The sequence below is a fragment of the Perna viridis genome, chromosome 7 (assembly GCF_037379345.1).
Source record: "Perna viridis isolate PV_CMFRI_1.1 ecotype Kerala chromosome 7, ASM3737934v1, whole genome shotgun sequence".
NCBI classification, from domain to species: Eukaryota; Metazoa; Mollusca; class Bivalvia; order Mytilida; family Mytilidae; genus Perna; species Perna viridis.
The window spans coordinates 18954744-18980490 of NC_142451.1; the positions used below are offsets into that span (position 1 = coordinate 18954744).

General features: G+C 33.5%; 1 protein-coding gene and 1 pseudogene across 3 annotated transcripts; one reads left to right on the top strand and one right to left on the bottom strand.

Annotated features, from left to right (window-relative positions):
* Window positions 1-2980: 2980 nt before the first annotated feature.
* Window positions 2981-3807, bottom strand: LOC148611668 (uncharacterized; annotated as a pseudogene).
* Window positions 3808-4672: 865 nt separating this feature from the next.
* LOC148611669 (isocitrate dehydrogenase [NAD] subunit beta, mitochondrial-like) lies at window positions 4673-25629 on the top strand. 3 transcript variants are annotated; one of them, XM_088592446.1, is made up of 10 exons: window positions 4673-4941; window positions 15051-15116; window positions 17144-17286; window positions 17745-17885; window positions 18716-18848; window positions 19898-20031; window positions 22316-22418; window positions 22988-23134; window positions 23671-23826; window positions 25345-25629. In XM_088592446.1, the coding sequence occupies exons 1-10, from the start codon at window positions 4744-4746 to the stop codon at window positions 25423-25425; spliced, it is 1302 nt and encodes a 433-aa protein (XP_088448572.1). In that variant the 5' UTR covers window positions 4673-4743; the 3' UTR covers window positions 25426-25629. The 3 variants fall into 3 exon arrangements, with proteins under 3 accessions (XP_088448572.1, XP_088448573.1, XP_088448574.1); XM_088592447.1 differs by lacking the exon at window positions 4673-4941 and adding an exon at window positions 13403-13629; XM_088592448.1 differs by lacking the exon at window positions 4673-4941 and adding an exon at window positions 13623-13655.
* The last annotated feature ends 118 nt before the right edge of the window (window positions 25630-25747 follow it).

Genomic DNA, 25747 nt, shown 5'->3' on the forward strand with positions numbered 1-25747 from the left:
AGATTGAATTAGATATTTTTAAAAGAAAGATTAACGTTTCCTTCTATCCATTTTTATTGATAATCCTCGAGTTGTGGATCTTGTATTTATTAAATCTAACTGGTCTAGGATCGCTTTGTAATAATTTTGCTTCTGTTAGTTTGCTCTAGTGTATGAACAATGTTTGGCATCACTAGGCTCATCATATGCACGTTTTTTGCGATATATATATATATATATATATATATATTTATAGAAGGGTCTGAAAAATTCCCAACGATGTTAGAAAGTCGTTCCCTCCGCGGGACTCGAACTCGTACCGCTGTGACATCTATGGCAACACCGCCTGCACTAAGTCCAGCGCCCTAGACCACTCGGCCAGCTAGGCTATATAAAAATATAGCTTTCGCTGGCCGGGTGATTCCTCCTCGTAGGATTAATCTAGGGCTGTAACTTAGTACACGATGTATGGTAGTACGGGACAGTTCATCTAGGTGTTATTATGTAGGATAGAGGATCAAATTAATGATGCATGTCACAACAAATCAATATTATACAACGTCTCAGAATGTGACGACTCTATTCTCTACACTGCTCCATCGGATCAAATTGATACAGGGAAGATAACGTAAACTTATAGAAGGGTCTGAAAAATTCCCAACGATGTTAGAACTGTCAAATATATATATATGAATGTTAATTGTAAACTTGTTCGTTTTTTAATAACTGATATGATCCATTGTATCGACTTTACCCCCTGCGGAACCATGATTGTGATAAAACGTATCTTGTCTTATAAATCTTAAGGTCACTTGATTCTTGATTCTGTTTTTGCGTCAATCAACTGCTTATGCCAGCCATTTAAAGTACCAGTATATCGAGAATGGTCTGATGTACATGTCAAAGGGACAACAACCCACCGGGATAAAGCTGTAAGCACAAGGCCACCCATTGGTCTTCCAAGAGCGACGAAGAAATCCTCATACCACATGACACACTGCAGCTGACCCCAAAATATCATTATACACAGGTACACCGAAAGAGTTGTCCCTATATACTCAAGTAACAAGAAACATACTTCATAGAAATAAAGAAACTGAATATAAATTAAACAAATGTACAAACTAAGGACTACTAGCAGTTAACTGACATACCAGTTCCAGACCAGTTTAAACCTGCAAAAAGTTTTGTCGTCCCCATCGTATGTAAAATCAATCCTAATTCTTCCAATGTGGGGTTGAAAATCACGGTACATCATAATTCATGCAATATGTTTTTCATTACTAAAATGATCTAAACGAATTCGAACAAATATATTCACATCCCGATCTATAAAATGACCACTTGATAAGATGCTTTATGAGATTATTGTGGAAGTGTAGTGTATAAAGTTGAAAAATCATAACTTTGAACAGATTCGAAAGATCCCACATGGGAATGTAATTTATCAAGCTCTTCAAGCGAGTTTTTAACACCACAAAAATAGTTAATTTCACTATTTTCATAAGCTTTGTTACAAAATTTATAATCAGATTTTTATATTGTATTGAGCGCACTAGAAAGTAAAACAGAAAGTCTAGCTGTTGAGCAATGACTTGAAGGTGATCTGTGAAGTTTGGGCAGCCGGCACATATTAGGAACTATCATGCTAATAGGCTCAGCTTGTAAAGAGAAAGTGACGAGTTTGTGTTTGTTCGCAATTTCATTTTCTGAAAATTTAATAAGTTGGAATGTTGGTGAATTCATAATTTCTTTTTGTAGGATTTCAATATAAAATTTACGACAAATAACAATAATATTATTTGCAGCTTTATCAGCAGCAACAAAAACAAATTCATTGCTGAGTTCAATTTGTGTATTATTCGGGAAATACGGTTTTGATGTTGTTTATTAGGAGTAAAGTGTTCTTCGAAATGTTTTATTCGAATGTCAACTATTTTCATAACTGTTTTGAGGAAATAATCTCATGCTTTCTAGTACACTTTCTCACGTTTTATCCATTTTATGCAATACAAATGGAGTAAGTCCTAAACGTTACTACATTTATTCCAACTGATAGTGACATTTTTTGAAGAAATGTTTTCAAATGGCTCTCGGTCTTTAACGACATTCAGAGTACCTGTAATAACATGGGAACTGGGACCATAAATGTATTTTGAGTTACTTGATTTCAAAATATTGGCATATTTACCTTAATGTTCACATCTTTGCACTGATTCACTAAAATTAAAGACTATTTAGGGTTGGCTTTTTGCAAATATAACAAATAGAAGGGAGTTAAGTATTCAGTAATCAGCAGGGACAGTATGATAATTTAATATACCAGCAATGTTGGTGAAATCAAAGCCTCTATCGCTCGGGGTAAAACAATGCGACATATAAATAGCCAGCCCGTGGTAAAAACAATGATAAAATGGAGTTTCCGTGATTTATTTCGATTCTAATAGGACTAGTTTCTTCATATTTTTTTAAAAGACGCAGCCCATGTGTTGGACGAAATTTTGGTCATGTGTTTATCACTTTTTTACCATGGATGTGGCTTAAAAAGCTTTGAAACACGTCATATTAGAATTCTTAAATAAACCATGGCCGTAACTATGTATCATGATGAGGCAGAAATAAACAAAATTTGGCAGGGAGTCTACGGACCGCTCAAGGCCCCTAAAAACTCTGGGGTAAATGATGCAAATTCCTGTGTTCTGAGCATTTACAGAACCCTATCTGACATCCGAATCTTTCAACAAATATTTTGGTAAAATTGGGTACATGTACAAGCGAATTACGGTGATAGGGAGATATTCAACAAAAATTCAACTGGGAATTTAATTCTTGTTGCGCTAACGAATGCATGACGGTATGGTAAAAAATAACAGAAAATGATTAACAAGATTTGCGTTTTTGAAAACATATTATTTCCAAAACAAATGCAAAATACAGTACCGGTATGAGCACATAATTTCATTAAAAGTCACTTTTTTCAAGTAGCTTGCAATTCCATTGTTTAGTTGTCCAGAAAGAACCTTCAAAATTTACGGTAACCAGAAGCATCATATCTCCGAAGAATATTTTCTCTTTTAACAGCCATGTCTCTGTGCACATGAAGCATGGCTAAACCACACATACATTCTCCCATCATAGTAGCACGTTCCCACGTTTTAAATCCTACGTAAGGCCGAAAATGAGCGTTCATACAGATGTAACAGGAAGAACTACTGAAAGCTTAAGTATTACGTGAATGTTAGGATATAGGTCTTTATCGCAAGTTGTAGCGCAGTCTTCTATTACACTTGGTGTTAAATTGTCGAGATGTTTATGGATTAAAAGATATCCTTTCATTTGATGTTTCACGTCGGCTGGAAATAGCCTCCGCATTTTTGTCACGATATGGTCAAGAAATGGAAAAAAAAACACGGTTAATGCGTCAATATCTTTTTGGATTGGTGTCTGGTTCAGCATTTTCACGATGAACTTGACGTCCAACACGACACTTCGGCTTTAAATCTATAACTAAAATGTCCGCAATTTCCTTCCCTCTAATATATGAATCTTCAAATTGCTTATCATTGCGTTTAGTTTTAAGCACCACAATCGAGTTTTTTGGCTTCATCAAAAGCAGATACCATATTACAAACACGAATTGAATGACGGCTATTGTCACTGAATTCAGAGTATTCAAGGAGTCTTCTGAATCCCGCTGCTTTTGTTCTTGCATCTGCGGAACATTTTCAATCTCGCTGATAGCTGAATAGATGGACTGGTATCGAACCATCAATGCTGATACTACGTCGATCCTAGCAGTCCATCTAGTTTCGCAAATTTTAACATGAGTTAAATCGCCGCCTTTCTTAAGAAGTGATGCATCAATATCGTTCCCCGTCCCATCAACCACCTTTTCCCACCCCTTCAACCATATATTCTTGCCCCATGAATAACCTCTGTATCCCCATATCACTCCCTAGCTGTTCGCCGCGCCTTCAATCATGACCGTTCCGCATCCCATCCAAACACCTTTCCCTACCCCTTTAACTGCCGATTTTCGGTCCCTTTAATAACCCCGTTTCCAATATCACACTATATTCGCCGCGCTTTCAACCACGACCGTTCCCCGTCCCAGCAACCACCTTTTCTCACCCCTTCAACCACCGATTCTTGCCCCTTTTATAATCCCCGTATCCCTGTATCATTCCCCTAGTAGTTCGCCATGCCTTCAACCTTGATCGTTCCCCGTCCCATCCAACACATTTCCCCACCCTTTCAATCACCGATTCTCCACCCTATAATAACCCCCCTGTCTACCCTCCCATGCTTGGTAACATACAGAGTTAAACAAAACAAAACCAGCTGAATTATTTGTTGTATAACCAGTATATTTGCTACTTCTATACAGTGTTTCTATACGCCTAATGTAGGTAGACCCCGACGGGATTTAACATACTTTTGTCACGAGAAGCAGTTGTGACGGCTTGAAAGTACTTGGACCAACTTAGTTCATACAACATGCGTTCCAGAAACAATATACTAGCTTCAATCAAGTTTTTTTTTTTTCAAAATTGAATGGTACAGGATAAATTAAATTAAAATGTATACTAGTAGTCCTTTCAATGTTTAATTTAAAAATTGTGTATTAACTATCAGCTTGTAATTCTTCTTTATATCCTATACCCGGTAAATAGCAATATAAGTGAACACAGCCGCAGGTTTGTTTATTTACTTAACTGTGCACGTGTTGAAATGTCATAAGTTGGATTTTTTTTCAAGTGTGATATGAACAAGCCAACTGCTCCGAAGGAGATGACACTTGACGGGGCATTTTCTCAATTAGAAAATTACGATGAAGATGATTACACGGTTCATGCTGGTCACATTTCTGAAGTCCACGAAGTACCGATAAGGATTTTGATCAGACCCATACCGTCTGTTTTAGATGAAAGGAAAGTAGAATCTCTGATGGTGACGATTCAGGTATTACATACATTATATTTTTAACAGCTGTCTAGCTGTTGTAACTTTCAAACACTGTGCTTTCAAATATATATGGAAATTCAAGTTCAAATTCAGCTTTTTATTATTCCAATCCTGGTCAATTAGGGGGCATTTACATTCAACATTAATATCCATCGGATGATATTATGAGACATTACATAATAATACATTATAGAGACGTATATTATATATGGTATTCATGTAGCACAATACATATATCTTTTGTATATTTGTAGTCTAGGCGAGATGATATGGCTTACAATTGAGAAAAGTAGGTGTTTTAAGTTGAGAGAGTAATCAAGGGAACCAAGGTTATAGCGGTAATCAAAAGAATGTAATCCAGGGACAAAGACCAGACATGGAAAACAGACATACACAACAAAGAACATAAAGTAACTAAAATCATACATACAAAGTAACAAAAGTAAATGAGCAACTCGGACTCCGCTAAAAACTGGGAGCATGGACCAGGTGCACCGGTTGGGTAAGCGTCCTCTGATTTTCTAGAAACACCCGCCGAGTTTCTCATAAAAAGTCAAGTCCGGGGTAGACAAACGAGGAAAGGAAAACCATGACCCGTTGAATAAATCAGTTTTCATGGTGCTGATGGATACACCATAACGATCCACGAGTTCATGATGACGACCATAAAACTTCTGCAGTGATGACTTCAATCTTATAGCAACATGACCCTGTTCCAGAAGCCTATTTGTTAGAAGTCTAGCGCGATACAAAAAGTCTGCGTAGTTTCGGCAAGTTCTGGCATAACGTATGAGTTGTGATATGAACACTCCATACGCAGGAGCCGAAGGGATGTTGCCACAGATGAAAGGAAAATTGACAATTCTGAATGAAACGTCATCACGCTTGTCGTAAAGTTTGGTCAATAGTTTTCCTTTACCATCGATTTCTAAGTGCAGGTCAAGATATGAAGCTGACTTCACAGTGTCCGTAGTATCCTTTATCTCAAGTTCTTTTGGGTAGAGGCGATGTATCAAATCCCCGAAATTAGGATTGTTCAAAGATAATACTTCATCTATATAGCGGAAACTGAGATTGAAGGATCTAGCCAAACGATATTCTTTGTTTCTGATCAGATCAGCTATAAAGTCAGCCTTATCAGAGTGAAGGAATAGGTCAGCAAGTAAATGAGCACAATTTGTTCCCATTGGAATGCCGGCCGTTTGTTGAAAAACACGTCCACCACACTGGACAAATATGTTGTCGATTAAAAATTCCAGCATTTTGTAAACAACTTTCTCTGTATATTTGGAAAACGATTTGGAATTATTTCGTACAAAGTATGAGGAATCTCTACCAAGAACTATATATTTGTATCTAGGTGTACCATCTTTTTTGGAAAAACAACGATGTATAATGTTTATAAGTCGAGATTTTAACTGAGTATGGGGAATAGAAGTATACAGTGTTGAAAAATCATAGGTTTTAATGCTATTATATTCAGATAATAGTCTTGAACTGATTGTCTACAAAAGATCTTTCGAATTTTCAGGATCCACATGAGAGAACGAAGTTGAAATTTTTTCAACATTAAATTTGTCCAGTGACAAGGGACAGAATTCTAGCTGTCTTGAATACTTTTTTCTTTTCTTGGTTAATCACAGGACTTTTGTGTGAGTATTGTCGTCCGCAATGGACACCAAGGGCGGTGCTCATGGATATATACGATTTATTAGAATCATTGCGCATGCATTCCTCCTCGTGTCCTATGTCGACCGAAAAGAGACTGCTAGAAGAAAGAAAGTATGAAAGTTGAGACAAGAACAGAAAATCTTGAAAGGTAGCAATGCAGTAGCAATGTCATGAAGATGTTTTCTTGACGAACTCTTACTAGTTACAATAGTATAGTGCTGGAAAAGGTCATTGCTCTAAAATCAAGGGTAAAAGTAGGGTTCCTGATCCCTCTGGGTCCTCCAGTGAGCAGATGCTCTTTTATGACTGATTACTTTATCCCTATATGGTAGCATTTTTCTTAATTATCACAGCTATGTGTAAACATTGTCTATTACAGGAGAATAACGGGAAGGTTCCTCCAATTGATGTTTTGTGGATTATAGGGAGACAAGGTGGAAACTATTACTACTCATTTGGTGGTTGTCATAGATTTGAAGCTTTCAAACGACTAAATAAAGAAACCATTCCGTGTAAACTATTCCGGTCTACTGTCACGGATCTGAAGACTTATTTAGGCGGATCAACGCCCGATTTGTTATGACAAATAATCATAAAAAAGTCGTTAAGTGCATTTGGTTTTTCTTGCACTAATAATATTATGTCCACCTGTCATTGTTAAGGTCTTCGTACTTAAAACAAACAGAAAATAAACAAAACATAACGAAACCAACAAATTAAGAAAACAATACTACATGTACTAGACTTCATAGCAGATCTGCTAGGTCCTTTAACACCAGTTTCCGCTTTACTGTTATATAGGAGGGGTGGACAGGGTGTACTTGATCCTCGCTACCCTACCCCTAGTCCATCATCTCCCACCCTCCTGACCGCCGTTTCCCTACCCCTTTCATTTTACCCCCGGTTATGGTTCCCAACCATAATACCCGCTTCTCTTATTTTTTACTCCCCATTCCCAGCCCCTTTAACTACCGCTCCCCGTCTCCTTGATCCCCGTATCTCCATCCCTATCCCACTGCCCACCCTCCCGTATAGATGACGTTCTATCATTAATCAAAGATTCGGTGATAGTTTTATTGCATCTATCCCAAATAATGAAATAAATAACACAACAGAATTGCGATGTCGGTCTCTTTTTTTTTACCTGCTTTCATAGTGATCGACTATGGAAGGACTCATAACTTAATCCATTTGTCTATGGCAACTTTGCTTCAGTGTGATTCGATAATCTGATTGAAATCGTATTTTTGCCAGTTTCTTTGCCGATTCACTGAAAATATTACAAGCATAATTCATAATACCACTATCCAATAAAAACACGTAGCTACTAGTTTCCTTCTTCTATAGTACTTGAGTCGGTCGATTGGTGGATTTTTGGGGGAAAATCGGAGGACGCTCACCCTATCGGTGCACTTGGTCCATACTTCCTTCTTTTAGCGAAGTACAGATTCATTTTTTTTCTGTTTTTGTGTGTTTTTTTTTATAAAGTCTTTGTCCCTGGATTATGGATATCACGTTCCTCGTTCTATAACCATGTTATGCCTTTTCTGTGAAAAGAGGTGTTTTATACCCTGGCGGAAACGGAAAAATAACGGACGCGAGGATAGCTATTTACAAAGATATCTGATATCCTTGCTACTTATATAAAAATAAAAGATGCATATGTTGATTCAAATCCAATGGGTTATAACTGAACAAATCATACCAAATGTTTACATGTACAATATAATAAAAATACAAAGTCTCACATGCAGAGTAATGAAAAAAAAACATTAAAAAATAAACAAAAACATAATGAACACAGACTATTTCGGAGGTAGGTAAATCAGTTTTGACCGACGTTCAGTCTGACGACAGGGGCTTGCTCCCACTATCAAATATGCAGCACGACTAGTATATAAACATGAAATATTTGAGTTGAAGCGAAGCACACCTAAATCTGCCCCCTCCCCTTTTCGTCCGGCTGCATATTTGGTACTCCAGCAGTGCTAGAGGTTGTCTGGCAAGCTATATTCTGACTTGGTGCCATCCTTACTCCAGCAATGCTAGAGATTGTCTGGCAAGCTATTTTCTGACTATGTACCATCCTAAACCTCTACGAATATTGTCTGGTAGGTCATTCCAGGTTTTTGCAACAAAATATTAAAAGGAATTTTCCTTTTAACCCATACCTTGATGTTCTGACGCTGAGTAGTTTTGCTGTTTTCTAATATCTGAAATTATATTTATTTTTCTTTATTTCAATTAGGTCATGTAGATGTACTGGGCTCCGTCTATTTATTATCTCGAAAGTTTCAGCTGCAATATTTCTAATTATTCTTACTTTCAGCGATGGCATTTTCGATTTTAACAAATGCTCCTCATATGTGCTAGTGTAGTCGTTATAGATGAATTTAAGGGCCCTTTCTTTATTTTTTCCCCATTTCACTAGTATTAACCTCACTACGAAAGTGCCAAGTGACAGGACAATAGTTAAAATTGGACAAAATGAAAGAGTGATAAATTGTTAACCTTCCAATTTTAAGTGTTTCCCTGTCCTTTTTAAAGCATTTAACTGTTTAGAGGCCTTTTTGCAAATGTTGGTTATATGAGTATCAAATTTTAAGTGGTAAGCTGTTGTTACTCCCAAAAGTTTACTTCATCCTCACATTTTATAATATTATCGCCAAAATCGAAAGAATATTTTTATCATAAGTTTTTTCGTCAAATGGCAAGTGCCTGAAATTTATCAGGGTTGTCTTTCATCTGATTCACTGCAAACCAATCTATCAATTTTAAGCTATCTGACTCCAATTTTGTTCTGACTTCATCGAAATTGTATCCAGCATAAGGAAGAGTATTGTCATCAGCGTAGTTGTAGAGAGAGTAATCCTGAATGAAATAGAAAATATCATTTAGAAAAATATTGAACGATACCGGTCGTACAATATACCTTTGTGGCATACTTTATAAATTTTCTTCCACTTACTAAATGAAGATCCTAGTTTGACACCCACTTTCTGTTTGACCTGTTTATTTTTGTTATGCATGGGTGTTCTTCTTCATTGATAGCTAAATCTGATTCTATATCATTTGCCATATTTATGGAGAAGTTGTTATATTCTGTGGCTACTTGTGCTTGGTCATTAATGATTTGATCATTTTCTTCCAGTATTGTCTTTGTTGCTAATATTGCCATTTAATATTACTCAAAAAAGGTTTGATTGTTGACCTTGGTCCACCGATACACCGTTCGAAAAATATTGTTTTATGGATGCTTTCTTAATTTTGTAAACTAAGTTCCTCTGTTGTATATAATCTATGTTTTAGGTGTCTATTATGCATCATCTTTTTCTTGTATACTGCTTTCTCAGCTTACTATTCAATAAGTTCATTTAAACTGTTTTTACAAAGAATTTCCAGGATTGCTGGATTTTCTAATCAGGTAGGTCATTTGTATTTCTTCATTTTTGTCACCTTCTCCCGTGTTAGGGTAAAGAAACTGTATAAAATGTCTTAAATGGTTAATTTTCTAACTATAATTCTGCCGATTTCAAAGAACGCCGGAACGAGCGGTTTTCAATATGGCGCTCGGAAGTAAGAGGTCGCAATGGGTTATGAAGGAACGGAATATCCAACCGCTTACATTATAGGAATACATATATGATAGTAGGGGCAAGCCCCTGTGATCTGAATTAGATATTTATACGAATCTTAAATTCCAAGTTGCATATTCCGTTGAATGTTTCAACAAATTTTGTATATATGCAAGATGACTTTAATCATGAACTTCAAATATACATTCCTTGCATGATTCGATCAGAAGAAAAAGAACTTTGATACGCTTTCGGTGAGTTTAATTTCATCAAAGTTGTTTGATTTATGTATATGTGAACTTTTTTTTAAATCAGTATTAATACACAGTTTCCTAGTGGTTGTCTGGCAAGCTATTTTCTGACTTGGGATATGGGGGAACGGAATTCCAACCTCTCACGTTGTACAGGGACGGATCCAGGATTTGAGTTTAGAGGGGGCGTTAATTGAATTAAATGCAGTGCAAAGCAAGGCAAAAATATTATGGGGTAAAACTTGGATCCGCGCCCGTTGTAGGAGTAACATTTTCCTTCTCCTTTGGAAATTTTAAATGCTGACGTTTTATCACGCTTGTCAAATTTCAGGAAAGGTGACTTTTCAAATCTAGGCAAAAGAAAATATCTATAATATACACTATTAAGTCGATCAGTCCATCGTTTAACCGATGGCTTGGAACTAAGGTTTTTTTTAACGTCCTTGATTTCCCTGTCGGGTCTCGCACGGACGGCCCAATTTGGTGGGCTTTAAATAATAGGGAAAAAAATTAAAAATAGGAAAAAGGTAATATAAATTATAAATAGCTGAAATGTTAAATATTAAATAGTAACTAGTAAAAATGAAATTTGAAAATGGACCCAGAAGGCGGAAGACCTGTGTGATTTAGTTTGCCAAATAGTGTATGCATTTTAGAGTCAAATGGGTGTGGTTTGGTGAATATCCAAAGGTGAAGTGCAAATTTAATAATTGATAATGTTAGCGTTTTAGTTACAAAGGTGTATGCTTTTTAGAATGCCGAAAAGATTATACCGAGCCAAAAAGTGTATGTAAATTTAGACTGCCTTGTCTGGCCGGGCGCAGTTCCCGGATTTTACCGTGCTACCACACGACGTTAGAACGCAGTTTTACTAACGCCACACGAGACTGTTCCAGCTCATGCTTCTGGTGATTGGGTTGACCAATTTTTTTTACAAGTTTGAAAACTGGATTGATTATCATTGGTTAGATTGGTCAACTTTTAGAATTCAACAAGTGTAAATGTAAATCCAAAATTTACACGTGGACTTAAGAATAGCCAAAAGTTTAGCCAAAGGAGCAAATAAATAATGTATTTATAAGCCAAAGTAGTAAAATAAAAGATAGTAAAATAAGGAAAATAAAAAAACTGCTTATTATTTGGGAGTTTAGCTTTATGACTAGATATAAACCGGATTTTTTTTTAAAGAAGAACGCACGCGACATTACACCACACACGGCTGGAGCTATCGGCGCGGTAGATATGTTTCATAAGCATATGTGTACATGATTAACAAAAGTAAAAAGAAAAAAATAATAATAGTAAAAAATAAATATATGAAATGAGAGATTATGTGTATAAATATATTGCATTGTGGAACCCCATATCAGGTGATTAATTTTATTTTAATTCAATTATATATTATTTTTTTTTTTATTGAAATATGAAAGATGATATTATTTAAGATCAATGGTACTGTATGAATATGTTGGTGATAGTATTATTACGTTAGATATTGACCCTACATATTTATAAGTGTGTCGCACGACTTGATATATAGGGTGTGTATTATCCAACTTGAAATTAAAAGAAAAAAAATATATACATAGGGCTTTAAGTTATTTAAGGACAATTACCGTAATTTAAACAAAAGTATGCTATATTTTACTATGATAACCAATGACTGAAATAAATTGTGCTAATGCTGACCAGACTTGTTGCTGGACTGATTTTGGTGGGTAAAGAAGGTTTAGTTCCGAAAGAGTGTGGAGATCCAATTTGTGGATATTTTCCAAACGTGCTTGATGGTGTTCTAAACAATCTATAAGGACGTGCTTAACTCCACATTTTTTGCATAAAGACGATATATCTTTAACATATTTTCCTATTTGACCTGGTAGCATGGTTGTGCCCAGTCTGAGTCTAGTATTTTTTTTTTGCGTGATGCCTTTTACCACTGTAAAATGCTGGTTTTACATTAATATTAGGTTTTAGCTGTCTATGCCAAATGTGATTCAAATTTTCCCAGCTTGTCTGCCATTTTTGTTCAAAGATTTTGGAAATAATAGAAATAAATTCTTTTGAACTTAACCCAATTTTGACACCAATAGTAGGGTTATGAACGGTTGATATATTTTATTCTATATATAGCAGAGATCGCCAATCTCATTAGTGATGTCATATTCACTAATTTGCATATCATTAAGTGTCAAATTGCTTTGCAAATAACAACTAAATACACAATTAATATAACAATTTCATGATTAGAATCCCAATTTTCAAAACTTTTTAGCTTTGTTATTTTACATCCAATTTTGGTTCTGTGAAATGTTTCTTTTACAAAAAAGAATTCATATTTTATATGTGAATTTATAACTGTTTTACTTGAAGAATAAATTTGACACGGTATTTATATGTTAACCTCTATTTCAATATAAAATTGTCTTTAAAATTTTATGCTAGGTCTAATTACTGAATATTTAAGTAGCAGTCTTGGTAAGAATCATGCAAAATCTTAAAAATGTGATACACCCCAAAAAAGGCTATTATTCATTCAAATCAGCCTACTCTGGAGATAATCAACATTGAAAATACAATAGATTCTATTGTATTTGAGTGGCATTTACAGAGTTATCTCCCCTAATTTTGAAATCTACAGTGCATTCTATATAATTTTTATCTCCTAAGAACACGGGATATATGAAAAACAGAATGTGAATTTCTGTTTACTACGGAAATTCAAACAAAATGAATCACATTTTGTATGATTCTTAGCTGGAGTGCTACTTAATTAAATTCCATGGATAAAAAGAGTTTTATTGGCAGTTCAGGGAACCAAAAGAATTTTTCAATTATCTTAAAAAACGAAAAAGTTGTGATGATTTAAAGTTGATGCCCCATACCACTCCATGGCCTTTTTTCCCAACCAAAACCAAATCGCAGGTAAGTTATGACATCACGAAGAACTATCCTATTATTATATATTCATTAGGAACGTAGATTTTCCTGCTTAAAGATTCCATCAATATGAAATGCAATTAGACCCATGACATAATTAGAGTCGGAGCGAAGTTTTCTAATATTGTCGTGTGTTGAACTGACCAGTGACATCCATTGTAATGGGGCGAATTAACCTCATTGTGACATCACTCAACATGGCAGCTCCCATGCGAAGGACATATTCCATTCTAAGGAGCATTTTGAAGGATGTAAGCTCATGGAATCTTCTTTTAAAGTTAATAATATATCTTAATGTTCTCTTTTAGTGAATTTCATGAATGCGTAACCCCTTCCATAAAAGTTTAGCACCCCAAATGAGAAGGACCCTGCTAAATTATTTTTTAAAGTCTTGGTAACCACAACCACAGATAATCCCTAAAATTGGAATTCAGTTACATTTAGTCCGATTTTACTCTGACCCAGCAGGAATTATGATATGGAGTAGGCATTGCCTAAAAGCGAGCACAGCATTTCTTATCATAATAAGAGAAATGTGTGCAAAATCCAATATTATATATCAACATTTGTAACTCCTAATATAGGTATGGTTACAACCAGTTACATGGATACACATGTACATATATGTACACATTTCATTCAAAACCCTGTTTCAACTTTTTCCCTTATGCACAACCACAGTTTGGTACATTTTTAATCAGGTTACATGGGTACAATGGTTACATTAACTATATACAATGGTTACACTGGTAACATCTTATCATTTAATATTTTGCGAGCAATACCATTCATTCCAAAAATAATAAGCTCCTTCCAAGCTCGCTATTTTACATGTAAACAGTTCGAAATGTCATCAAAACAGGGTATATCATGTAAAATGATGGAAACTTCAATAAAATAATCGCATTTTTGCAGTTAATTCAGTATCAGCGAACAGAAAAATGAATCTAGAATTGAACTACATGCTGGTACATTGTAGGTGTGACATGAAATATTTTAACCTGGAAGCAGACAGAAGTTTTATGAAATGCTGTACTCCACTGTATCGCTAAAAACAACTTTTTGTTAGCACATAATGTTTAAAGCTACAAACAAGAATGTAGCTGCAGACACTGAATCCATAAAAAGATTAAAACCACAAGAACTTGAACAGATTGAAATGATTCCCTTTTACATTGTAATTGGAGGTGACTCCCAATCTGGTTACTAGATGTACATTGTATCTCTCATATTTTATTCTGATTATCATAATAGATATTTTGCAAAATGTTGTTTTTGAGTTAAAAGTGGGAAAAAATTTTTTATTTGAAGCATCTTTTCATAAGAAGGTATACTTCAATTTTCAGTATCTATCAAGTTGGAGATCTTTTAATATTGTGTTTTACTTGGGTTTATACATATAACCTTTGTAATAATTTAAATAAGTTGCCCAAAGTCATATCAATATTCCCACTTTAATCAGTATTTCACATTTCAAATCTTTTTATTTTCATTATAGGTCAAAGATTAGCAATACAAAAAATTTATATTTGCATGGATCTCGGTGAAATTGTATCTGAAGTTTTGCAATTTTGAGTATAAACAATATAAAACAATAGCTAATCAACAGCCTACAAATATTTTCATATACATGTAATTTGTTTTGATCATGAAATGTCTTTGCCTCTTTCAGAAACATGGCTGTCTCACCACAATGGAAAGATATGTACACAGTACAGTACCTACTTGCCAAGTTGCTGTAAGTTAACATTAACAGATGCATTTATCCCTTTGGATGGGGCGGTTTTGTTGGTTGGACCTCCCACTTTTTAGTTTGAAAATTTTGTGCATTTTTAGAGGGCAAAAATTGACCAAGATAAATGGCATGCAATCCTTCTTCTCTAAATCTCTGATTAAAACATTAGCGTCTGAAATTGCAACTTATACATACTTAAATATTATTTATTTTATAGAATGGATAAATAAGGGCAAACTGCTCTAAAGGTCAGTCATGATTGTAATGTAGTAGATTTAATGCTGACCCAATTTTTTCCAGCTAGGAGAAGAAAAATAAAATTGGAATTAGTTTTCAAGTTATTATTTTAACTGCCACAAACTACAAATAAAAATGGCAAGTGCAAAATTGTAACATCTACTTTTAAAAACAAAGTTACTGACAATGCCTGCTTCTAGTTTTGTTCATTCAACAACTTGACAAAGCAAAGTCATGGAGATAAATCAAATGAAAATGGTTGCATAAATTTCACCACTTCAATAAAATCATGTTTAAGGGTATTGGTAGTTTAGGAAACAATTTAACACTGGCAAGAGATGATAGATCCGAATACTTTTAATTGAAAAGAATGTAAACAGTTCCTGTAAATGACTTCAAGAGTTTCAAAATCTTGTGTGTTTGTTTTTATTTTCAACAGGAAGTAAAGGGGAGATCATTGGCAGGATAATCAAAGCTATGAAGTTTTGTGTGGAAATAGGCAAAAGAGCTTATAAAGCAATTGAGAAAATTAAGTTGAAACATAATTTGTTGTCTTCTTTTTAAAAAAAAAACAGTTCATCCTCCATATTTATTGAAATTTTATAAACAATTATTAAGTCACAGAATAACTTCAAAGGGAAATCATTGTGAAAAAAAGACTGGTTTCACTGTCTTCCAATTAATGACAAATGACTAGTTTTAATGTATTTTTAGATTTAAAAACCATTTGTCAAGTTTTTGTTCACTTTTTGAAAAAGGTTATGAAGTCTTTCAATATAATTGTTATATGAAAATAGGAGACAAATGTTAAAAAAAAGTGTTTTTTTTCTTCATTTTATTGAAATCTCAGCAAACTGATTTTGTTTGCCCCTGAATTCTCCAGTACTTTGTAGGTTATTTTCAATATTTACTTTTCACTAATCCCTTCTGCAACACAACTTGTTTATACCAAAACAATGCTCAATGATAAATTAAACAGTGCATGTTTTTAAACAACCCTGTTTTGAAATTCAAATTTCCACTTTGATTTTAACTTAAATTTTTAGTCACTTTTTACCACTCTTGTTTCAACCTAATAATATTATACTGTAAGGAAAGCTGTAGATGCAACAAATTTAACATTGTTTGAAGTATTGCATGTTGAATTTATTGGAAACTTACAATATTGGAATGAGAATTTTTGTTTATAAATGATGTGCAGGTACATACAGTAAATTAGAATCCCACTTCTAAACTATGTAAGGTTAGATAATGGAACTTTGAAAATTAAAACAAAATGTTTTTATTTAAAATATATATAGTAGATATGTATTACCCTTTTAATTATTTTTTTTTTTTCCGACTGACCGACTTGATTTCATCCAGTCAAAAATCTGTACACCAACAAATTAAGTGTCAGTCCCTGTAAGAATCAGGCAGTTGGTGAAACATGGTATGAAAAAACCCCATCATTTTGATAGTGGACTTTGACTAATTGCACCATCAGAATCAAGGAAAACAGGCAATATTTAGTTACAATTTCATTGAAATGCACTGAAAATGAACATTACAAGGGCAGATAACTCATTTTTCTAAGATTTTACTGAAAAATTTCTGCACAAAGCCAGTGATGCAGAGATCAAATAATGGTCTTTTCAAACAGAGAAAGTATCATTGAGTGATATGACATTGTCAGATCAGTGGGGTTTTGACATGCATGTTTCTGATTTTTCCCATTTTGCCTTTTTCTTTCAAAAACTTACACTTAAAAAACTGGCCTTATTAAGGATGTGTGTTTAAAAAATTTTTTTCAGGCTAGTGCCATTCCAAATACTGAGGGTAAACAAGTAGCTACACTGGTTCCTGGAGATGGAGTGGGACCAGATTTGATGAACAGTGTCAGGGAAGTTTTCACTCATGCTGGAGTACCTATAGACTTTGAGGAGTACTTTTTGAGGTACATTTAATCCATATTTTAATTCCAGTATGGCAGTATACATGTAGATGTACCTAATATTGAATTGTATATTATATGCATTGTCCTGATGTTTGAATGATAGGTCTAATCAGGGTTTGAAATAAGCAGGGGCCTACTCGCCAATGACCCCTGAAATTAGGTGTGGGCTACTAAAATTTCTACTGTGATTGAACTATATACATGTATATTGGCTATAAAAATTTACATGGTTGGCTACCAAGATAACATTTTAGGTTAAAACCAAGCTTATATTTTTTTTATAGAATTTGTTATCTTCTGTCTAGAATGAATTCAGTGGAAATTGGTTCTCCTTTAATTAATTTTAATGAGTTTAAATAACGTGGAAAAGTAGAAAATTACAAAAAATAGAATCCCGGATCCCTGATGTAGGTAATGTTGACACTATTTCACTGTGTTGGTAACTTGGTATATTTTAGTGAGGTTCAACAAGGTCAGAGTGCAAGCTTAGATACTGTTGTTGAATCTTTTAAGAAGAATGGTGTTGGAATTAAAGGCATTATCACAACTCCAGCAAACTTCAAAGGAGGAATTCTGCAGACTCTCAATATGAAGCTTAGGTTTGTATTTCCTACATACGAAGTATAGGAGAATAAAGGGTCTTTGATCTTTCAACTGAGAAAGTTGATGATATTTTGGTTAAAAATTTCGTAATTTTACTTTGTAATTATAGAGGATAAAGTCCTCATAATGGTAATCAATACAAATTGAACCTTTGACCTTAGAAGCACTGAAAATTTGATTTCATTCTGACAGGAAGTTTAACTTTTATACCAAGAAAATATCTTTACCAGTTTCGTATATTTAACAAAAACAAATTGTTGCTCACAAGGCTTATAGTTTTGTTAAATTATGAAGATAAATAAATCCTGGTTGATTTAAACTGTAAAAATATCAATGTATTTAACTTTGTCCTCTTACAGGTTACACCTGCCTCATATTAATTTTGTAACACAATCTTCCTGTTAGATTAAGTTTTAATAAATAAAAGACAATATATAAATATATGACAATATTTATTTGTAAAGTATATATACCGGGTATGTCTGGTACAGACCCATCAAAATTTCCATTTGACCAACATGATATTTAGTCAGACATCTGAAAAAAATTTGGCTTGCCGGAACTAAAACTGTCAGACTTTCTCTTCGTACAAAGAACAATGGTCTCAAATCTGACATCTTCAGACTTTCTCTTCGTACAAAGAACAATGAGCTGAAATCTGACATCTTGAATATCTTGTCTGAGCGAACAGATTTTTGTCTGACAGGTCCGACTGTTCAGCACATTTAGCTTAGTCTGGTGTATATATCATCTTAGCCATAGATAAAAAGCCTTATTTGTGATGATGAAATAAGGTATAGTTTATAATTATGTGCCTTTTTTTCAGGTCTGAATTAGATTTGTTTGCCAATGTTGTAGTGATAAAGAGTTTACCTGGTCTGAAAACTAAACACAACAACTTAGATTTTGTCATCATTCGTGAACAGACTGAGGGAGAATATAGTGCTCTGGAACACGAGGCATGTTGTATCAGAAATTGTAAAAACAATCATTGAATATTGACACCTTAAAGCAATCAGGGATGATTTTCTTCCTCTTCTTATCAGACTTCCGCTATGTCAAAGCCAGATTTTACTGTCACGATTCTTTTTTGTTACTGTATATTTACTTTTTTGCTGATTTTGCCAATTTACATTTTGCTTGTTGACCTCATTATATCACTCCCAAATAATACAAAATGTAAAAATATAATTTCAGTCAACCAAAATATTTTTGTGGTTTTCAATTTACTGTATTTGTTTAAGATATATTTGCAAGAAATAACACTGATCAGTTGTGTATTTTCTGAAAAAAAAATGTGATTAATTGTGATTCATTTAGATAATGCTTCCTGGACAGTAATATTATAGTAAATTACCCCTTCTTTAAACTCATTCAGAAAAATGTCTTGGCAGGTACATGTATGTTGTCATTTTCAATTAAAAAAAATTAAATTAGCAATCCTCTGGTATATCTGCTAGTCACATGAAAACTTAGATGAGATGTGTTATATTACTAATTGTAAGTAAAATTCAGCTGTCTTTGCAATAACATTACCAAAAGTAAATCAAGCCTTATTTTCACCTTATCAGAATGTTGACATTTCTACTTCTTTATATGAACATGGAAGTGTATAATCAAAGAATAGAGTTACAAAACAAACTTAAAATTATTGTATCATGTTTATCTTTTCATTACACACTGTAGCTCTCTCTCCTGGGAGCCTCTTGTCTACTTACACTGATATCAACTTGTAGCTCTCTCTCCTGGGAGCCTCTTGTCTACTTACTCTGATATCGACTTGTAGCTCTCTCTCCTGGGAGCCTCTTGTCTACTTACACTGATATCGACTTGTAGCTCTCTCTCCTGGGAGCCTCTTGTCTACTTATTCTGATATTGACTTGTACAAACTGAACTGTAAATAGCATATATGAAAACTGGTGAATATGATTGATCTTCAATTCATTAATTTTCCATTTGAAACTTTTAAGTGATATTGTACCATTTAATATTATTTTTTCCTTTGCAGAGTGTAAGTGGTGTAGTAGAAAGTCTTAAGATTATAACTAGAGATAATTCCATGAGAATAGCTAAGTTTGCCTTTGATTATGCTATGAGACACAACAGAAATAAAGTCACTGCAGTGCACAAAGCTAATATTATGTAAGTTAAGCCACAGTTATTGTTCCTAGTGTGAATTGCCTATATGCATAAAATAATTACTTATCTTAAAACTCAGCAGTCCTTTTCACAAAAAATTGTATGGGTAAGTGTTAGTTGTAAGTTATGACATCATAATTGATCAAAGTATTATGATGTTCATAACATGAATAATTTTACTTTTACAGTTTTTTGTGAAATCGACCACTGGACTTTAAAAAATACATTGCATTATCAAGTAGAGAAAATAGTAGACATATAGTAAATTTAACATTGTCACCAAGGAAATAAATTTAAATAAATTTGTCTTTGTGAAAATGATCCATTAATTATTCACATTTATGATGTTTGTGTCTTTTCAGTACTTCATGTTTATAATGGTTTTTTACCTTAGAGTATAGGAACCGTCTTTCAGCTAAATTTGTGTACAGTAATTTATTACTGGTGTACCCTTTAGACTTGTTTATAGTGATTCTTATAGCCATTCATTAGTTTGTCTTTCAGTTCTTTAGACTTTTGATATTATTTGTCCAATTATAGGGAGATTAAGCATGTAAGACAATTATTTTTTTAGATTAAAGGGAGATAATCTGACTTTAGAGCATCACAAAAGGTGGCATGCAAATTCTCCTAAACCGTTCAATGAATTTGATGAAGTTTTATAAAAAGGATATGCATTTTCGCCAATGATGAAAGACTTTTCTGAATGACGAAAATAATCTAGTCACATTTCGTCACCTGAAATCTTCGAAAGTACAAAAAGTATTACGAGCTGTAACCCCAACATTGGTTCAACTGGCGAAAATGACAATTTTATTACCCCTACCTTATTACACCAGGTGTCAAAATTTTGTGTAAACAATCACCTAATTCGTCAATTACACTAATCAGGCATGTGGAGTAAATGTCGATCTCTGTCCACTGAAGTGTGAAAGTTCAAATGCCGGTAACAATTGCTGCTTGGAAAATTTGTTTTCTTTTTATTAACTTTGTATCAAAATGACATAAAAAGTAATTTATCATTTATTTTTGTACATCAAACTTAGCATAAACCAAATGTGGATAATTTTGTCACTACCCTGGTGTCACTACATTTTGTAGTTGCATGTCACCAATATTATGATCTTGAAAATATCATTTTATTCTATCAATGAATTCCTCAGGGTCCAATACTAAATATAACTTAAAAATAATGACATAAATTTGTCATTAACTTGGTCTGGTTCACAGTTGGAAATTGTGCTAAAAATAGAATCTCATGAAGCAACAATTGGGAAATACCTATTTCAATGTGGCACTGGTGCATGTTAGGGCAGTTCTATATCTAAACTGTGCTAGATGTATTTTTTTTTCTACAAAGGGTGGTAATGCAGAAAACAACATTTTTTTATATGAAATACATGTACATTTAAAACTATACCAGGGATGTATGTCCCTGATTAGTGTATAAGAGTGTAAAGGAATTTCTATGTTAGATGATTCTTAAAAGATGGGGAGTTTCTTTTTTAATTAAATCCTAGGCTTGCTATTTGGATTCTCTTGAAAACATGCTTGCATGATAGTGTAAAAAAATTATGTGCTTTATTATGTGATTTATATGCAATGTACATGTACATTTAAGTTTTATTTATTGTCTTTACACAGTGCTGTAAATAACAGATGATTATGAAATAACTTATGTCAGATGCAAATACTACCGGACTTTAGAAAAACATATCATTAAAATGGTCCTCATTTTCTCATTAAGAGAAGTGCATTCTGCCAAACCTGCTCAGTGATTGTTATTGAACTTTATATGAAGCTTTAGTATCATATACAGATTGCATGAAAGAAGAGTACTATTGTACAATGCCTGCAAGGGGAGATTATTAAATTTAAGGATATATAACATTCTCACATCACATAAACACAACTTCTCCTAAACCACAAAATGAATTTTGATGAAACTATGAAAAGTTAGGTATCATTATATGAAGCTATGCACAAAGGAAGATAGTGTTGTCTTATATGTCTGCAGGAAGAGATAATCATAAGATTTTAACATGTTCACAACTGATACAAACTAAAATTTTAAAACCATTCACTGAATTTATTGAAAGTTTAGGCATTAGATAAGTATGAGGGAAGATAGTTATGTCTTAATAGCCAAATTTAAAGAAGGTATATAAGGGATATTTTTATGAGCTTGCTCACAGTTTTTCTAGTGTTCTTTTAAAACGTGGAATATGTAGGGGATCAGTAAATAATAATATTATTTTGAAACTCAATTATCCTTTATTTATTTTAGGAAATTAGGTGATGGGTTGTTTCTGCAGTGTTGTTCTGAAGTTGCCAGTTTATATCCCAAAATTAAATTTGAGAACATGATCATAGACAACTGTTGTATGCAGGTAAAGTTAACTAAAATGCTTTTATTTTTACACTTAAACTGGTAGATTTTCTGAAGATATAGGTCTCAAGAACCCAAGTTAGAGCCTCATTGGAAATAAATTTTATTACCTTATTTTATTTTATGATTTTTTTCATGTACAGTGTAACCTGTCTAAACCAAACCCTGTATAGACTTCAAAATTTGTCTGGTTTAGACAGTGTTCAGTATACCAAGGTTCCAAATACATTTTAACTGATATAAAGGTTTTTTTTTTATAAAGTATCTGGTTTAGACTGGTTTAGGGTTTTTTCAGGAGTCAGTTTAGACAAGTTTTGGATTTATTGAGAGTTCAGTTCAGACATGTTTTGGGTTTATTCAGAGTTCAGTATAGACAGGTTTTTGGGTTTATTCAGGGTTCAGTATAGACAGGTTTTGGGTTTATTCAGGGTTGGGTTTAGGCAGGTTTCATTGTTCATCTGTCAATAGTTATTTTTATCCTTTAAGGTACTCAAATTGAATATGATCTGTTTGAATAAAGATGGTCTTTGTTTAATATTTTCCTTAATTGTTTTATTAAATGCTTTGCAGCTGGTATCTAATCCTCATCAGTTTGATGTAATGGTAATGCCAAATCTCTATGGTAACATAGTTGACAACCTAGCAGCTGGTCTGGTTGGTGGGGCTGGTGTTGTCCCAGGTGAAAGTTACAGTCAAGACTGTGCTATATTTGAACAGGTAACATAGATATTATCTATTTTTGGAATAATGGATTGTGGAGACAAATCTTTAGTACATATATTCATTTTAACTGGATATTCATTGATAATAGAACAAAGTAGTTGTTGGATTTTACTTGTACCCTATTTTCATTGTACAAAATAACCAATAAAAAAAGATGTTATCAATTGACACCATAAAAAAAAACTATGATAAAGTATGTTGACTAAGAATTTTATTTTATCTTCTGTGCTTTACCTTCAGACATGACTTTTTTCTGCTCTTTAGCTGAATCCCCCCTTTTTCAAATCCAGATTTTACCATTTCTTTTTTACCATTTGTTTACTTCTGATTTCACCTATTTACTTTTTTATTTGCATTTTGTAAGAAATCGTCTGTATCTTAATATTATCCATTAAGCTAAGATTTTAGTCTTTTTCCTGTTCAGATGCTAGAATATGTTTTCAACTGTAGGCAGATTTTTTTTCTTTTATTAAAGAACTAATGTTGTTCCAGTCTTGTAGAATGTGACATATTTTTCTTGTATTTCCCAGGGGGCAAGACATGCCTTTGCAGAAGCTGTAGGTAAAAACATTGCCAATCCAACAGCTGTCTTGCTCAGTGGATGTAACATGCTCAAACATATTCATTTAGATTTCCATGCTAAAGTCATTGAAGATGCTGTTCATAAAGTCATCAAGGCTGGAAAAGTAAGACTGATTGGCTTTTTGTATATTTAGCTGAAGTTTGAGACGTTACTGATTAAACATTAAAGTTGCCTAAAAGCAGTAAGGCCAAGTGTTTCTGCTGATATGTTCTTAAAAACTTGGGTTGGTAGGTAGGCAAAACTTTATATTTTGTTGAAGTTTTTAACCGCTTTGAGTTGGAGACACTTTCAGGCTTTAATAGTGCTTGAAAAACAAGAGCCTGAATCGCTCACCTTCTTGAATTTTGTCTTTCGAAAGGCAATAAATTAAACAAGAAGTTGTCCAACAATTTTGACTAAAGAAGTCTTTGGTAGGACTATCACAAGATCTTTTCAACAATTGAAAGTTTCTTTTAATCTATCATAATTTTCAAGATATTGACTGAAAACTATTAAAAGAAAAGTAATTTTTCCCCTTTCAAGGACAATAACTCTTACAAGGAGTCTGAAGACTTTTGTAGTCCTAATAGTATGGATCATTTCAGCTATTGAAAGAATTTATTTGGATAAACCTAACGGTTTAGGAGATATATGTGAAAAACTACTGTCTGACCCCTATGTTTTATTTTTAGTAATGGCGACCATGTTTTTTGACAAATCAGAAATCCCCACATCAGTTCTATGCAGGATACCCCAAGGAACATTCATATTAAGTTTGGTTTCAATTGATCAAGTAGTGTCAGAGAGATTTGGAAAGAAGTAACATTGAAAATAGCAAAAATCATTGAAAAAGGGCAATAACTACGAATTAAAACCAAAATTTGACCAGAGATAGATCTCATCATGCTGAACACTTTTACTCAGTCAGAATTCAGCTAAACCTAATGGTTAAGAAGGTCTATGTGAAAAACTACTGTCTTACCCCTATGTTTTATTTTTAGTAATGGCGGCCATGTTTTTTGACAAATCAAAAATCCCCACATCAGTTCTATGCAGGATACCCCAAGGAACATTCATATCAAGTTTGGTTCTAATTAGTCAAGTAGTTTCAGAGAAGAAGAGTTTTGTATAATTGTTAACGATGATGACGGACGACGACGACGGACGCCAAGTGATAGCAATAGCTCACATGGCCTTTGGCCAGGTGAGCTAAAAATGGCAAAAAATACTTAAAATATGTGTCTGTATAGTGAACAGAAACACTGCTATTTTTTTAAGGCTCAAATACAATAAAAAAAACCAAAAAAAAAAACAATCCATCTGATGCAGTATTTCAGAAATATTAAAAGTTGTTGAGGTGACAGCTGAACTTATAATTTTTTTCAATTTATTTGTTCATTAAAAAATAAACAAAAAAAAAGATTAATTCATCCTAAATTAATATTTTAAATTCCCAAATGAAGTTGTGTACCGTTTTACAGGTGTCAGTCTGTCTGTTTTAAACAAGATTATTGCATTTTTTTCTGCTGCTATGGACAACAGCTCTTAGATTTTTAAGACTTTCCATGATCAGTGACTTTCAGCTAACTTTTGAAAGGGTTTTTCATTTTATTAATGTATTATTATTTTTTTTATATTTCAGGTGAGAACAAGAGACTTGGGTGGATATGCTACAACTAATGACTTCACCATGACCATAATTGACCAACTACATAGAGGTTAAGGTTATTTCTTGCCATGTTACAATTTGGTCTGGAACTGTTGTATGAATCATGTTGTTCACTATATGATTCTGTTTCATAAACTCAATTTATGTTGTTTACTGAGTGAAGCCATGTTCATTTGTAGATCTGTGATACTCCTTCTGTTGGTTATTTTTTAAGATTATGTAGTGCAATACAGCATTAAATAAATTTTGTAAAAATTACTGTGTTTTGTATGGTTAAATATTATAAGAAAGCATTTTATGCCACAATAAAATGTACTCATTTTTGATCTAGCATAACAACTTTCCAGTTGATTAAAAGGAATGAAGAAATTTATTT